This window comes from Sus scrofa, chromosome 14 (genome assembly GCF_000003025.6).
Source record: "Sus scrofa isolate TJ Tabasco breed Duroc chromosome 14, Sscrofa11.1, whole genome shotgun sequence".
Taxonomy (NCBI): Eukaryota; Metazoa; Chordata; class Mammalia; order Artiodactyla; family Suidae; genus Sus; species Sus scrofa.
This window is the reverse complement of record NC_010456.5, coordinates 40,090,100-40,107,948: the sequence shown is the minus strand read 5'-3', so window position 1 is coordinate 40,107,948 and position 17,849 is coordinate 40,090,100. Positions and strand designations below refer to the sequence as shown.

Genomic DNA, 17,849 nt, shown 5'->3' with positions numbered 1-17,849 from the left:
GGCTATCCACTTAAGATCTATATGGTTTAATATATGCATGTTGTATTTTAATGAAAAAAAAATTAAGAGGAAAAGGGTTGTTTGGAAAGGAGCTGGGGTGGGATCTGGAATAACATCTGGGCAGTAATACCAAGAATTCCCAAACCCATGGGAAGAGCAGTCTCTCTCCACTTTATGTCCTATCTCACAATTTACAAATAAGACCCTAGGCCTGGGAAGGGCCTTACACAGCATGTGTGGTTCAGGGAAGGAGAGTGACGCCAGTAATGGAGAGACAGCAATACAGGCCTAAGACCTAAAGGCCAGGGCTCCTTTCCTCTCTCTTGTTGCCACTAGTTTACGCCTCTCTGCATCCTTTGTGGCCCCTTCTCCATGGAGTCCTGTTGAGGTTATTACTGCTGAATGAGAGGGGCGACCAACACAGCTGCTAGATGCCACACTCTCACTAACACACTCATCTCTACACCTGCTTTTACAACAGACTCTGACTGCAGAATCAATCTGTTTGCTAACTGCTGTGTGCATGTCCACATACCACACGTGCATAGGAGCAATGTTTTCCACTCTTATATTTGTCAACTGCCCACCCCATCCCCTTTTAAAATATATCTTTGAGGGTAGGGATGGGAGAACTTCCTTGGATTTATATTTATTTTATCCTTTCATAACATATCATTTCTGGGTCACCCCTGCTCATTAAAAATAGTGAGCACTGTACTGTCTTTCCAGACCGTCCTGAGTGGCTCTGTGGCTCCCACAGAGATACAGAGACCAAGGGGCAGCAGTCAGTGATTCAGAGCTCTGTGGTTCTCATGAATGGAGCAAGCTGCCTTGCAGAGCCTGTAGCCAATCCCTTCAGTGCCCTGGGAGCCTCCCCTCTGCTGGTCAGTATCAGAGAACAGTTGGCAAATGGCACCAGTGGCCTGAATATGCCTTAACTAGGAAGAGTTTGGAGCCTGGCTGCTTGGAGAATGAAAAAGGAATTTGCAATCCTATTCTGCATGGTTCCCATAGATCAGCAATACCTCCTGGTCCAGTGGGAACTCCTCCAACCCTGGTTTTGAGGAAACTCAGAACAAAGAAATTAGGGTTGATTTTTTTTTTTAAAGATATGCCTAGGAAGCATTTGGCACAATTATAAATGGCATATTAATTGACAAAATGCTTTGTAATTATTTTCTAGACAATCCACATATATCTCAGCAGGAGAAGTTCAGCACAAACAAGTACAAGTTCTCAGGCACTGGACAACATTAGTTCAATTACTCTTGCACACTCAAAGGTGCTTAATTAATTATAACAGCAAGAGAACAAAGACAAGGATAGGTCTGCCCTCTCTGGTCAAAAACTGATCCATAGACATATGCAGAAAAACCAAACCAGACCAGGGAAGAGTCTATTAAATATAATATCCATCCTTTATAAAACAAAGATGACACTAAATGTGTTCATATGTATGTACAAGGAAAACACCAAATGCCTTGTGTTTGGAGACTATACTAAGTTCAAGCTTACAATACTCATGCCCTTCAAGGTGGCAGAAGTGGGGGCATTCTCCCCATTTTACGTTGAGGGAACTGAGATGGCGTGATAGTAAGTGATTTGCCTAACAGGATACACTCAGTGTCAGAGTGAGGTATAGACCCAGGTCACTTGCTTCCTGGGTCCCCACAGTGAGCAGGGCCCATGCTGTCTACTGACGAAAGCCTCCACTCACTGGGCTGAAGCCCCTGCACATATCTGAGAGCTGATCAGCTGGGCTGAAATAGGGCAAGTAAGTGGGCCTCAAAGGGACATTCCTTCACTGGGTATTAAGAAATTAACAAAATGTTAAAGACTTAAATAAGACATGGATACTGTCCTGCTGTATAGTACAGGGAACTATACCCAATCACTTGCGATAGGACATGATAGAAGATAATATGAGAAAAAGAATGTGTATTTGTGTGTGTGTATATATGTGTGTGTATATATATATGTATATATGAATGATTGGGTCACTCTACAGAAGTAACTGACAAAGCATTGTATATCAACTACGATAAAAAACTTTTTAAGAATATAAGACATGATACCATAAAACTCCTAGAAGAGAACACAGACAAAACATTCTCAGATTTAAGTCATAGCATGTATTCTCCTTTTTTTGGCTACACCCATGGCATATGGGCCAAGGACTGAACCCGAGCTGCAGCAGTGACAACACTAGATACTTAACCCTCCCAAGGCAATAGAAATAAAAGCAGAAATAAACCAATGGGACCTAATCAAATTTGTAAGTCTTTGCACAGCAAAGGAAACCATAAACAAAATAAAAACACAACCTATAGGGTAGGAGAAAATATTTGGAAATGATGCAACTGACAAGGGCTTAATTTCCAAAATATATAGACAGCTCACACATACAAAGTCAATAACAAAAAAGACAAACAATCCAAATGTAAAATGGGCAGGAGTTCCCTTTGTGGCTCAGTGGTAATGAACCTGACTAGTATCCATGAGGATGCGGGTTCAATCCCTGGCCTTGCTCAGTGGGTTAAAGATCTGGCGTTGCCATGAGCTGTGATGTAGGTCACAGATGCAGCTCAGATCCTGTGTTTCTGTGGCATAGGCTCACAGCTGCAGCTTCAATTTGACCCCTAGCCCACATATAGCCTTCTATATGCCATGGGTGCAGCCCTAAAAAGACAAAAGGCAGAAGACCTAAACAGACATTTATCCAAAGAAGATGTACAGATGGCCAATAGGCATGTGAGAAAATGCTCATCATCACTAATTATTAGAGAGATGCAAATCAAAACTACAGTGAAGTATCACCTCACATCAGTCAGAATGGCCATGATCAGTAAGTCTACAAATAACAAATGCTGGAGAGGGTGTGGAGAAAAAGGAACCCTCCTACACTGTTGGTGGGAATGTAAGCTTGTGCAGCCACAAGGAAAACAGTATGGAGGTTCCTTAGAAAACTAAATATAGAGTTGCCATATGATCCATCCATCTCACTCCTGGGCATATACCCAGACCTAACTATAATTCACAAAGATACATGCATCCCTATGTTCATAGCAGCACTATTCACAATAGCCAAGACATGGAAACAACCTAAATGTCCATAAACAGAGAAATACTTAAAGAAGATATAGCACATATACACAATGGAATATTACTCAGCCATAAAAAATGAATGCCATTTGCAGCTACACGGGTGTACCTAGAGATTACTATACTAATAAGAAAATAAATCAGAAAAAAACCCATATGATATCACTTATATGTGGAATCTAAATATGACACAAATCAATATATTTATGAAAGAGAAAGATCTGCAAATATAGAGAATAGACTTGTGGTTGCCAAGGGGGTGGAGAGGATTGGGAGTTTGGAATTAGCAGATGCAAACTATTATATATAGGAATGGATAAACACCAAAGTTCTATTGTATAACATAGGGAACTTATTTAATATCCTGTGATACACCATAATGGAAAAGATTATGAAAGAACATGCACCTGCAGCATATAGACGTTCCTAGGCTAGAAGCTGAATCAGAGCTACAGCTGCCAGTCAACACCATAGCCACAGCCATGTGGGATCCAAGCCACATCTAGCACCTACACCACAGCTCATGGCAATGCCAGATCCTTTAACCCACTGAGCGAGGCCAGGGACTGAACCCGAATCCTAAGGGATACTAGTCAGGTTCGCAGTCTGCCAAACTACAACGGGAGCTCCCAAGAACATGTATTTGTATAAGTGAAACACTTTGCTGTACAGCAGAAATTAATACTGTAAATCAACCATACTACAATAAACTTTTAAAAACAAATTTGGGGAGTTCCCATCGTGGCGCAGTGGTTAACGAATCCGACTAGGAACCATGAGGTTGTGGGTTCGGTCCCTGCCCTTGCTTAGTGGGTTAACGATCCGGCGTTGCCGTGAGCTGTGGTGTAGGTTGCAGACGCGGCTCGGATCCTGTGTTGCTGTGGCTCTGGCATAGGCCGGTGGCTACAGCTCCGATTCAACCCCTAGCCTGGGAACCTCCATATGCCGCGGGAGCGGCCCAAGAAATAGCAACAACAACAAAAGACAAAACGACAAAAGACAAAAGACAAAAAAAAAAAAAAAAAATTTGGCAAAATGCCTGATTTATTTTATTTTAAATTTTTATTATTATTATTTCTGCTTTTTAGGGCTGCATCTGCAACATATGGAGGTTCCCAGGCTAGGGGTCTAATCAGAGCTACAAGCTGCCAGGCTACACCACAGCCACAGCCACGCCAGATCCTTAACCCACTGAGTGAGGCCAGGGATCAATTCCACAAACTCATGGTTCCTAGTCGGATTTGTTTCCACTGCGCCACGATGGGAACTCCCGAAATGCCTGATTTTTAAATTTACTGGGTGCTTAATAAATAATTTTTATTCCTGCTTAACCTAAAAAAAAAAAAAATCAGTGCTGGATTTGATCAGTGCTTTAAAAATCTGTGGCAGTAGAACCCCAATTACCCAGTGAACCAGATTAAAAAGTGGGCTACTCTGCTTGTGGCAGGCCTGTTGCCCTGCCTGCTCAGCCTTCCTCTCATCCCTTATCTGGGGAAAAGGATTAGAATCGTGGGATTAGATACATTCCAAGGCCACATCTAGGACTCACCTGTTCCCTGAGTGAGCTGAAATTTCTATTTCTGTATCAGTACAGGCCATTTCAACAAAAGAACTAATTAGCAACCCCTTAAGGAGAGCACAGCAATGCCAGATCTGAGCTGTGTCTGCAGCCTACATCACACATCACGTTAACACCCGATACTCAACTCACTGAGCGAGGCCAGGGATCGAACCAGTATCCTCATGGTTACTAATTGGGTTCATTACCACTGAGCCACAACAGGAACTCTCCATCCTTGATCTGAAACCCTCTTGGGGGTTTGTGCTGGACCAAAAGTTCCTTTCAGGCAGGGCCATTTTCCTGTTTTTCTGTACTTCTTTTTCTTCTCTCTACAGGCTACCAGAGCAACCTTCAGGAGAGCGCTTGATGGCATAGTGCTGAGGAAACACTGACTTGCAGAGGCAAGTTGATACAGTGGAAGTTATCACTTAAGCAGGTTAAAGCAAGTTGAGGGTCCTCTTCTGGATTCTATCAAGGATTTACTACACTACTTTGGATAAAGGATTCATCTCTCTAAGCTTCAGTTTAGAATGTATGCAAAAACACTCCGTTCTCTGTAAAGCAGCTTACAAATGTTCACGGCTATTACCGTCAACCTTAAAATATGAACTGCTGTGACACCATAGCCAGCAACATTTTGAAAACTGCTGTGATGCTGTAGCCAGCATCATTTTGTATTCAACATTTACCGAGGCTCCACTTTACGTGAAGTTAGGAGCTGAAGGTACAAAAAACAGGGAGAGAGGAAAGACTGTTAATTTGCCCTGAAAGAGGTTAATCACTCAGACGGCAGTTTAAGTGATGGTGTCAAGTGACTTCAGCCTAAGATGTCTCCTTATCCCAGGACACAGGGCTTTCTTTAACTGCTGACTGCTGAGCCAGTGCGACCTTCTATGGCCTGGTCTTTGTGTGGGGACTTACCTGGTGCTTGAGTATACTTGGCTGAACCCTTCCACACAAATGACACTGCTGCAACCCACTCCACTCCCTGACACACTCAGAGGACGCCCAAGGGGGAACAGTACACTCTTAGCCACAGGCTCCAGGTGCTCCTGGGCCAGAACTGCAAAGCTTTCTTGGCAGCAGGTGCTACGCTATTTTTGGGGCAGCTGAGTGATTATCTTTTTGTTTAGGGGATTGTTTCCTGTCAAGCGTGAGCTTCAGGATTCAGCTGAGGCCTGGTAGCACTTCCCAAATAGGGACAAATAGAGCCATGAAGCAATTTCCTTTAGGAAGAAAAAAGAAGCTAGTTAGCTCACAGAGGGGTCAGCCTGCTGTCTCTGCTAGCAACTGGCAGAAGCAGGATACAAGTCTTGCTGTGTTCAGTGGGCAGTTTCTTGGTTTCTGCTCGGTGACGGTCAACTAAATGCAATGGCCTGGGGCAGCAGCAACAGAGAGCACTGTGAGCCAAGCACAGAGTTGCAGGCTCCCTTGGAAATCTCTGGCAGATTTCACAAAACCTGGAAGGCAGAACAGCACTCCTGGTGCTCCAGCCATGTTAACAGCCCAGAAAGAACTCAGTGAAACAACTCCCGGGGTCAGTGGCTCAGAACAAATTGGAAGGAGGACTGTGGTGACAATGCACCTGTTCTTGGCAGGTAAAGCCCAGCTGGGTGGTAGCACCTGAGGAGAACTATAACCAGGCCTGCCTAGGGACCTCAGCTCACCTACTCCTGACCCCAGCAGTGGCACTGGCCTCTCAGCCTTTCCTTTTGGCCTCTGATCTGGCCCTCTACCTATGACTGCTTCTCTGCCCCAGTACCTGGAGGTCTTTATCATGGCCCTGCTTCTCCAGGATCAGCACCCGGTCCTGTAGCTCCTCCACAGTCCCTTGGAGCAGGTCATTCTCCTCTAAGGTGGCGCTGAGACGGTGCTCCAGCTCCCGTTTCCGATCTGACAGCATCTTGATCTGAAAGGGTGAAGAGCCACAGGGGTGGTGTCAGGAGGGAGGAAGGGAACAGCCCCAAAATATGAAGCCCAGTGTCTCTCCAAGGGCTCTGCCCAGGGGCCTGGTGCCCCCATTTCTAAGGCAATAGCTGTGAACTCCTAAGCTGAGGAGAAAACCCCTCCCCCTCTGGAAACCTGTCTGGGAAAGGGTGGGAGGTGAGCTCTGGGGAAGCTGGAATGTGGGGTGCCAGGCAGAGGCAGGGAAGGTTAGAGCTCTGGAAATTCCACAGATAAGACAGAGGAGGGCCCCACCTTGTTGCCCAAGATTTTACTTCAACCCCAGTTTATGGGGGAGTGGAATCTAACCTGCAGGACCACTCTTCTTTCTCAAGTCCTGAGCACAAGAAAATGCCCAAGACAGCCTCTGGAGCTATTGCATTCTCATATCCCATGGCTCTCCTCTGTCCACCCCTCTGCTGGAAAAGTGGGCTCTAGAGGACATGGTGCCCCTGGTTAGCCGTAGAGCCAGCAGGATACAGAAAAGATAGCAGTGCCTGCATCACCCTATGTCCCGAGAAGGAACAGGACACGGTCATAAGTAAATAACTGCTTCTACTCAAAACATCTTTTGCTTGTGCAAGGGAATTTGTGAATAGAAAAGCCATTTCTCTCCTTTCATTAAATAGGCTGATACACTGAGTACCTAGCTAGTCTCACGAGAGAGACCTTTGGAAGTTCTGTCTAGTCTCTTCTGTTTCAGTGAGAAAACAGAGGCAAAGAGCAAAGAGATGCCAAGTCTTCTCTGGCCTCAAGATCTGCAGGGTGAAAAGCTGCACAGGACTTCCTAAGGCCTGTGATGCTTCAGCCAAGAACCCTGCCCTGCCTAGGGGCTATGGGAAGCCTGTCCATGTCCCCCCAGTTGCTAGTGGCCTTGGAGTCCTGCAGGTCCCCCAGCTCCTGCCATTTATCACTTCCCTGCTAGACTGATCTCTTAACAAGCTTCTCATGAATATTCTCTGGTCATGGTTAAGATGTTACCTGTGCTCTCTAGTCTAGCATGGTAACAATCCACTGAGGGGAATCAACTTTAGACCTTTACTGGGGGAGTTGTGGAAATGAATATCTACTTGTCCCAAGTCCTATGAAATCTACTCTTCCTCTGCTTTCTGGCTGTTCTCACTCTCTGCACTAGAGCTGTGTTCATAGAGCACAGATCTTCCCTGGCTACCCACTGATCAGATAGGATGCTGTCCTGGGGAAATGAAGTATGTGGCCTTTGTCCAGAGGGATCAGGTATCTGACTAAACAAAGAAACAGTCTCTTAAAGTGTGTACCTGGGTAAGGGACTGAAAGGGGCAGGCCCTTTGTGAATGGGTCCACTATTCCCCTGCACTGAAGCAATGTTACCCACATGAAGGGAATTCTTACTCTAGTTGGTTTTCATTTAAATTTGAAAACCTTTGCATTTTCCTTCCCATGGATCATCTTTGTTTCCCAAGTTCCACTCGGTGAAGTCAGAGGTAATACAGATCTGATACACAACCCAACCCCTTAAAAAAAGTAGAAGTTCAGAGTTACATGAAGTTAACTTGATTGAAACAATAGCTTCCTTTTAAAAGTCACAGTGTTAATGGATGAAGCAAGCAATTGGCATTAGACAGCCAACTCCCTCACTTTACCATACACACCCTGAAACTTGTGACCAAATCTGGCCATAAACATTCCTGGGAATGACCCTGTGTCACAAGGGTCTAGAAAGAGTGAGTTGGGGGGTAGGGGAGGAAGAGAGGCGACTTGGAGGAACAAGACCTTGGCAGAGGCAGCTGAACAGTATATCATGCACACAAATGGGTCACAGACAGGCATGCCAAACCCACATGCACAAACTACTTACTTCAAGAACCTGCTGCTCAATACCAGGAGGAATTCCAAGAGAAGGGAGGAAGGAAGGGAGTGAAAGGCAGGAGGAAAGAGAAGACATCGACAGACTTTAGAAAAACATGTTCATGTCATTTATGAAGCAGGGGAGTGTTCACGTGGCCCTAAACTGTTCTTCAAAGAGTAATTCAGCCAAAGCGCTGCTGGTCAGACACTTGAGAGGTCTTGGGAGCAGATTAGGTGGGAACCTCCCTAGGAGAGAGCTTCTGTTTGGGTTGGTGATATGGCTTTTCCCTTCTCCTCACCCTCAACAACTGGATTCTCACAGTATTGCCCCCTAAGTGCTACTTTTCTCCCTTGTGGAAAAAAGAACCTGGCCTGGCCTCTCATATGCTTTCAATAAAACATTACTTCCTTCCAACACCACACATACTGCCTTCTATGTATTAACTCATCAAATCCTCATAATAACCCTATGAAATAGAAACTTCTATTACTTTCAGTTTATAGGTGAGAACATTAGGCCCTATTAAAATGGACTGAAGTGGACCCAAATGGAATAGAGAAAGGGAAGATTCCATTTCCCAAATTCTATTTAGGGTTAGCAAGGATGTTTCTGGCGGGATCAACATATTCAGTAAAAAAGTAGGTCATTCATAATTTCAAGACATTCAGCAAAAACTCTGAGCAACCTTATTTTTCTAGACAAAAGGCTACCTAAGGATCAAGTGTTCCCCATTCAGTTTCTCCCAGATATGTCTCCCCAGAGACTTTAGATAGAGCAGGTTCTTGTTCAGAGGGCTCCTTATCTAGAAGGTCTGGCAGCACCTCCAATGAGAAAAGCACTTCCATCTGAGCACTGCTGCACAGGGAGGCTCACCTCGGCCTGAAGGCTTTCGAGCCGGATGATGTGCTGGTTGGTTGATGAGTTTTTCTCCCGAAAGTCTTCTCTGAGGGCATGGACTTGCATGGAGAGTTTTCTCTCAACTTCTGATGCCTACAAGCAGAAGAGACCTTAGAGCTGATTCAGAGGTTAGGCAAAGGAAGCCTGTTCAGATTTCTGCCTCTCCACTTCTCAAGCATCTCTTCGCAGCTCTGCACTTTGAGAAGTATAGGATGAGAAGCTGGTTTCCTACCCCTGATCGCTTTGTTCTCTCACATCCAAACAAGACTCACCCCTACCCCTACCTCCACCATAAAGGACTCTGTACGTGTCTAAGATCACTTTGCAGATCGGAGGAAAGAGGTGTAGAAAACATTAAGTTCTCAAATGTTTTATCATCATTATGACTCTGCACACAGCAGAAGCTCAGCAAACATCTACTAAATTGAGAGACCGTTTCAGTATTTTACATGAAAGAATGAGACCAATATGCTTGCTATTTTAGAAATTCCTTTATTTCTCCCACCCACTTCCAGACAAATCATCTCTGTATTTCTTTTTCTTTTTTTTCCTTTTTTTTTTTTTTTTGTCTTTTTGCTATTTCTTTGGGCCGCTCCCTCGGCATATGGAGGTTCCCAGGCTAGGGGTCTAATCGGAGCTGTAGCCACTGGCCTACGCCAGAGCCACAGCAACGCGGGATCCAAGCCGAGTCTGCAACCTACACCACAGCTCACGGCAACGCCGGATCCTTAACACACTGAGCAGGGGCAGGGACCGAACCCGCAACCTCATGGTTCCTAGTCGGATTCGTTAACCACTGCGCCACGACGGGAACTCCCATCTCTGTATTTCTTACTTCCACTCAACATGGGCACTATTTAATATAGACTGTAGGGAGTCCCGGTCATAGCTCAGCAGAAATGAATCTGACTAGTATCCATGAGGAGGCAGGTTCAATCCCTCAATGGGTTAAGGATCCGGCATTGCTGTGGCTGTGGTGTAGGCCAGTAGCTACAGCTCCAATTCAACCCCTAGCCTGAGAACCTCCATATGCTGTGGGTGAAGCCCTAAAAAGACAAAAAAACAAAAACAAAAACCCTGTCATGTCTCTTAAGATTTTTGCTGTTCATTCCTCAAGGACTTTTTTTTTTTCCTCCAACTTTCAGTTCTCTGAGGAGTGCTAGCTGAGGTGCTCATTTCCCACTCAGTCCATTTATTCTCTAATGCTGAAACACAGGACACACCAAGTTCCATTCCATGTGCCAGCACCTTCTCTTGAATACTTGGGAAGAGTATTTGAAAGAATGCCCCCCTAGAAAGATAAGAAGTCAGTCATCCTCCTGAGGGCCCGGCCCAGCCCCCACTAAGGAGAGCCACAGGACAGGTTCAGTAATCACCTCAGTACCTCTCTGAGGCCAATCGGGGTCAGTAAGCTTTATGGGTTCTCAAGAGAGATCATGGTGGGCAGAAATAGTTAGGAAAGGCTTTCAGAGGAGGTGGGATGGTAATAATGTTGAAATGGTAGGCTAGCTGTTCAATGAGGCTCTCACAGTAATGGTTACATGTTCAAATAGTTCCTTTTATCTTCAAGTGCTATATAATCAATTGTCCATCAGTTTTTGGTCCCACAGATTCAACAACAGAGCCCATCCCCTACTCCCAACAATAGAGCCTCAAGGATCAATCTCTGGTGCTAATTTTCAAACAATTAGAAAACACACACAAAAGAAAACCAAACCATTTCTTTTTTTTTTTTTGTCTTTTTGCTATTTCTTTGGGCCGCTCCCGCGGCATATAGAGGTTCCCAGGCTAGGGGTCTAATCAGAGCTGTAGCTGTCAGCCTACGCCAGAGCCACAGCAACGCGGGATCCGAGTTGCATCTGCAACCTACACCACAGCTCACGGCAATGCTGGATCGTTAACCCACTGAGCAAGGGCAGGGACCGAACCCGCAACCTCATGGTTCCTAGTCGGATTCGTTAACCACTGCGCCACGACGGGAACTCCCAAACCATTTCTTTTTCTTCCTTATTCTAAATTTAATTTTAGACACTACCAGCTTGTTTTAGATTTCTTTCTTTCTTTTTTACTTTTTAAGGCTGCATCTGCGGCATATGAAAGTTCCCAGGCTAGGGGTTGAATCAAGCTGCAGCTGCCAGCCTATACACAACCACAGCAATGCTGGATCCTTAACCCACTGAACAAGGCCAGGGATTGAACTGGCATCCTAATGGATACTAGCTGGATTCTTAACCCACTGAGCCACAATGGGATCTCCCTTAGATTTCTTAATCACTTAGAAACACAATATTAGTCATACTTGCCTAAAAATAACATTAGTATTATTTACCGAATACTATGTGCCAAGAACTGTGCTAAATGCTTTCAATGCATTATCTCAATTGTCACAACCAAAATATTACCCTCGACTGAGTACCCAGGCAACAAGATCAGGGAAGCACGGGAACTTGCACCACATCTCAATAAACGACAGCATGAGAATACTAAATTTTGGACTGTTTCACCCTGAAATTAGGACTGCACTACTGTCTTTTTATACAGTATCTTGAAATAGTTTTTCCTATTTCTATCACTCACTATTGTTATTTTTTTATTTTTTGGGTTTTTTTTTTTTGCTATTTCTTGGGCCGCTCCTGCGGCATATGGAGGTTTCCAGGCTAGGGGTCGAATCGGAGCTGTAGCCGCCAGCCTATGCCAGAGCCACAGCAACGCAGGATCCGAGCCGCGTCTGCAACCTACACCACAGCTCACGGCAACGCCGGATCCTTAACCCACTGAGCAAGGGCAGGGACCGAACCCGCAACCTCATGGTTCCTAGTCGGATTCGTTAACCACTGCGCCACGATGGGAACTCCTATCACTCACTATTGAAACCAATTTTATGAGTCCAATTTAGCAAGGCTTTTCTTTCTTTCTTTTAAAAAAACACTAAGCAATTTTATTAAGACTTGAGATTTCTTTGGGCCCATAAGGAAAATTTCCTCTTATAAATGCTGCAGTTTGATTGCCTATACTGAATTCAGCTGACTATCAGGGTTTCAGATATGTTTAGATTTGCAAAGCACTGGGTAATTCAGGAAGCTGATTTCATTCTATGCATCACCTCCTTGACATGAAATCATGAAACAATCAAGCCACAGAGATGCACTGAGGGCTACACATCTAGCCCAGGTGTTATGAGAAATGTTCCTGTAGGACTAGGCTCCTCTCAAAGCCATCTTCCTAGAAATAAAACTTGTTTCTTCCCTCCAGGAAGAATGACACCAGAGGCTGAGCCCCTAACCATTGTTATAATGTCTCCTTTAAATGGCTTACTCCTCAGACATGTCCAAGAGCTTTTAACCCACACCTTCCATTTGAATCTCGAACAGCCCTAAGAAGCAGGAATTGCTGGAGTTCCCATTGTGGCGCAGTGGTTAACGAATCCGACTAGGAACCATGAGGTTGTGGGTTTGATCCCTGGCCAGTGGGTTAAGGATCCGGCGTTGCCGTGAACTGTGGTGTAGGTCGCAGACACAGCTCGGATCCCGTGTTGCTGTGACTCTGGTGTAGGCCGGTGGCTACAGCTCCGATTAGACCCCTAGCCTGGGAACCTCCATATGCCGTGGGAGTGGCCCTAGAAAAAGGCAAAAAGACAAAAAAAAAAAAAAAGGGCAGCAGGAATTGCTGGCCTCATATTGGTCAAGAAGGTCAAGAAGGTGGAGACTGAGGGGGAGGGACACTGCCCTGATCTTTGGCCTCCCGGTTATGCACTTTCCCACCATGATACAGCCACCTTCAACTAGGTGGTCAATCATTTGTCTGTGATGGTATGGAGGGGACAGATCAGTCAGACATATATGTACCATCTGCAAGGAGCTATTACACCTTTCAAAGTATGCCATTTCCTTCTTTTTCAGAGATGGAAACTAGCTTAGATATTTAGACCTAACAAAATTAATATTAGCTATTTCTGCACATAAATTAAATAATAATCTCTGCAGTTTGTATATAACTCTAATGTTCTAAATGCTTTCAGGAAGGCTAGAAAGCCAGTTTAGTTCCACAATGAATTTTAGAGCTTCTTTGACATTCTTTAAGGAGAAGAGTAAGCCCAGGTAACAGTGGTCTTTCTGAAAGGACCTGCTCGGCTGAGGGATCAGGAAGCTGATCTCATTTCAAGCATTACCATCTTGACATGAATCATGAGACAACCAAGCCACAGATATGCACTAAGGGATGGAATGAAGGAAAAAAAGTTAAAGGACACGCGGTCAGATTAGAGGTCCTGTTCTAGCATAGACACAGGTACAAGTTATCTGCATCATTTAACCTGAGTGTCACTTTCCCAAATTATAGATATACTCCCCCTTTACACACAAAAGGGCAGGTCTAAAGCTATGTCCATTTCCCTATTTCTAATTCAGGAAAATCCCACTTTGTGGGATTCAGTCAAATCACTGAAGTTTACAGAAATAAATAAAGGAAAGAAATACCGCACTGCTACATGTTTAGGGCAACTAGGATCAATTGGTTTTTCTTTTTTTTTTTTTTAAACTAAGGTACAGAACACCATGTGTATGTTGTAGGGCACTGTGTGATAGGCACAGTCCACTTATAGAGTCTGCACTGAGAACAGTCTATGAAGAGACTCAGCCAACATCATGAAGGTCATGGGTCAAGCTAAAAACATAGGGAATACAGAAATATTTGGTAGCCATACCTTTCTGTTCTGTTCTCCTGGTAGCCTTTCAAAGATAAGCTATTTCATAGTCAGCAAATATCCAGAAGTCACACCTTTCTTGGAGATAAAACTGTTTTCTACTTCTAGGTTTAGGGTAGCAATCATGGCCCTGTACCCTTTTTTGGTCCTGGTGGTGAGGGTGAGATCAGGAAAAACTCATTCTGCAAGCAGAAAATGGAAAGCATGGCACTGACAGTTTACTTCTTAAAATGACGAGTTCCGGCTTCTGTGCCTGATTAACCAAGCAGCCAATAGCAGCTGTGTCAAAACTGTGACAAAGAATGACATCTATATGGCCATCATTAATAAGCCCATAAATAAAAAATGTGGAGAAAAGGGAATCCTCACATAATGGTGGTGGGAAGGTAAATTGGTACAACCACTATGGAAAACAATATGGAGGTTCCTCAGAAAACTAAATATACAACTACCATATGATCCAGCAATCCCACTCCTGGGCACATATCCAGATAAAACTACATAGAATTCAAAAAGATACATGCGCCCCTATGTTCACTGCATCATTATTCACAATAGCGAAGACAGAGAAGCAACCTAAATGTCTATCAACAGATGAATGGATTAAGAAGAGGTGGTACCTATATAAAATGGGATATTACTCAGCCATAAAAATAACAAAATAATGCCATTTGCAGCAACATGGATGTAACTAGAGATTATCATACCAAATGAAGTTAAGTCAGAAAGAAAAAGACAAATACCATACCACTTGTATGTGGAATCTAAAATACAGCACAAGTGAGCCTATCTAAAAAACAGAAACATAACTCAGGGACATAGAGAACAGACTTGTTGCCAAGGGGGAGGGGGGAGGGAGTGGGATGGATTGGGAGTTTGAGGTTAGTAGATGCAAATGATTACACTTAGAATGGATAAGCAATGAGGTCCTGCTGCACAACACAGGGAACTATATCTAATCTCTTGGGATAGACCAGGATGGAAGATAATCTGAAAAAAGAAATGTATATGTACGTATGACTGGGTCACTCTGCTGTACTGTAGAAGTTGGCACAACATTATAAATATCAACTATATTTTAACAAAAAATTTTAAAAGGAATGACATCTGTAATCACAGATGAAAATAAAAAGACGGTATGGTTTTAGCTCAGGTATTTGTTCTTTTCTTCTTCTTTTTTTTTTTTTGTCTTTTTAGCTATTTCTTGGGCTGCTCCCACGGCATATGGAGGTTCCCAGGCTAGGGGTCTAATCGGAGCTGTAGCCATCGGCCTACACCACAGCCACAGCAACACAGGATCCAAGCCACATCTTCGACCTATACCACAGCTCACGGCAACGCCGGATCTTTAACCCACTGAGCAAGGCCAGGGATCGAACCCAGAACTCCTATATATAGTATTTTAACATCTTTCCATGTCAATGTGTAGACCTACCCTACTTTTTTCTTTAAACAACTATCTCGTATTTATGACTACACCATAATTTATTTAACTAGTCCCTATTCATAAGCATTTATAGACTGTTTCAATTCTTTGCTATTATAAATATTCCTTTCAAAAATCATCCTTGCTTATTCATCTTTATGCTTATGGGAGAATACCCTGTAAGTGAATAAATTCCTAAAAGTGGAATTGCTAGGTAAAAGGATATGCATATTTATTTTGATTGGTACTGCCAAACTATCCTTCAAAAATGTTGGATTAGGAGTTCCCGTCGTGGCTCAGTGGTTAACAAATCTGACTAGGAGCCATGAGGTTGCTGGTTAGATCCCTGGCCTTGCTCAGTGGGTTAAGGATCCGGTGTGCAGTGAGCTGTGGCGTAGGTCGCAGACTCGGCTCGGATCCCGAGATGCTGTGGCTGTGGTGTAGGCTGGTGGCTACAGCTCTGATTCGACCCCTAGCCTGGGAACCTCCATATGCCGCAGGAGCGGCCCAAGAAATTGCAAAAAGACAAAACAAAAATGTTGGATTAATTTACTGTATCCCTACTGACGGACTACAAATATGCCTGCTTCCTGATTCCTTGTCACCACTGGATATTATGATATGTTTTGCTCTTTAGATACTTATTTCTAATGTTCTCAAAAAATTTTACTTTCAGTGCATACAGATTAAATAAAGAAAACATGACATTTGAGAAATAATTTCAGTTCTATTAAAGAATGCAGAAAAGTTTAATACATACACTTCTTGAACTATCCGAATCATTTTATAATCTGAGTCCTTGGGTTGTTATTTACTATTTAATTCTCAACTTGGCAAAACAAACTGACAGCGTGTTCCTTCTTTCTGAAATACCTGATTTGGTCAGAGTACCATCTAAGACAATTACTTCCTCTCTGGAGCCTTAAGTGTTCCATGATTACTTTTCCTATTGATATGATTAATAACATAAGAGTATTTCACCAAATGAAACATTTTCTTTTTTCTTTTTAGGGCTGCACCTATGGCCATATGGAAGTTCCCTGGGCTAGGGGTCAAAGTGGAGCTGCAGTTGCTGGCCCTCAATACAGCTACAGCAATGCCAAATCTGAGCCACATCTGTGACCTATGCCACAGCTTGTGGCAAAGGCCGGATCCTTAACTCACTGAGTCACATGGGAACTCTTAAATTTGTCTAAATGGACAAAGCAGAACTGTTAGCTATATACTTTCTTGTTAAATGCAGGCAAGGAAATTGCATTAGTTACACATGAGCATCCATTTAACTTATTTGTCAAAAGGAAAAAAATGAGTCAATTAAGAGAAATTACAGATGGGGAGATCTATTTTTTTTTAAATTGAAATTGGTTGATCTACAATATTGTGTTACCTTCAGGTATATAGCAAAGTGATTCAGTTTTACATAATATATATTACATATTATATATATGTATTATAAACACACACACACATACATATATATATATTTTTTCTTTTTGCCTTTTCTAGGGCCGCTTCTCGTGGCATATGGAGGTTCCCAGGCTAGGAGTCTAATCAGAGCTGTAGACGCCAGCCTACGCCAGAGACACAGCAACAGATCCAAGCTGTGTCTGCAACCTACACCACAGCTCACAGCAACACCGGATCCTTAACCCACTGAGCAAGGCCAGGGATCTAACCCACAGCCTTATGGTTCCTAGTCGGATTCGTTAACCACTGTGCCATGACGGGGACTCCGAAACACATATAAACTCTTTTCCAGATTTGTTTCCACTATAGGTTATTACAAGCTACTGAATATAGTTACCTGTGCTATACAGTAAGTCCTTATTGTTTATTTTATATACAGTAGTATGGATCTGTTAATCCCATATTCCTAATTTATCCCTTCCCTTCCCCTTTCCCTTTTAGTTACCATGCTTGTTTTCTATGTCTGTCTATGTCTGTTTTATTTATTTATTTATTTTGTCTTTTTGCCTTTTGAGGGCCGCTCCCGTGGCATATGGAGGTTCCCAGGCTAGGGGTGCAATCGGAGCTGTACTCAATGGCCTACGCCAGAGCCACAGCAACACAGGATCCGAGCCGCGTCTGCGACCTACACCACAGCTCACGGCAACGCCAGATCCTTAACCCACTGAGCAAGGCCAGGGATCAAACCCGCAACCTCATGGTTCCCAGTCAGATTTGTTGATCATTGAGCCACGACAAGAACTCCTATGTCTGCTTTATAAACAAGTTCTTTATTTTAGATTCCACATATAAGTAATATCGTACAATACATGGCTTTCTCTGTTTGACTTCACTTAGTATGATAATCTCTACGTTCATCTGTATTGGTGCAAATGGCAATATTCCTTATTTATGGCTGAATAATATTCCGTTGTGTGTTGTA

The 17,849-nt window shown here is 43.6% G+C and overlaps 1 protein-coding gene across 6 annotated transcripts in view; it reads right to left on the bottom strand.

The window, feature by feature from the left end:
• The window catches only part of BICDL1 (BICD family like cargo adaptor 1), a 121,078-nt gene that overhangs the window by 17,593 nt on the left and 85,636 nt on the right, over nt 1-17,849 (bottom strand). For 4 of the 6 annotated variants that reach the window (XR_307437.3, XM_021074227.1, XM_005670702.3 and 1 more), the window contains exons 3-5: nt 9,309-9,425; nt 8,445-8,456; nt 6,426-6,572 (exon numbers count right to left, since the gene is read on the bottom strand). Coding sequence is in view for 5 of the 6 variants with exons in the window: in XM_021074227.1 (XP_020929886.1) it covers nt 6,426-6,572; nt 8,445-8,456; nt 9,309-9,425 (276 nt within the window). In the remaining variant the exon portion in view is untranslated. The remainder of the gene's footprint in view (nt 1-6,425; nt 6,573-8,444; nt 8,457-9,308; nt 9,426-17,849) is intronic. The other 2 variants (XM_005670703.3, XM_001928043.4) reach the window with 1 other exon arrangement.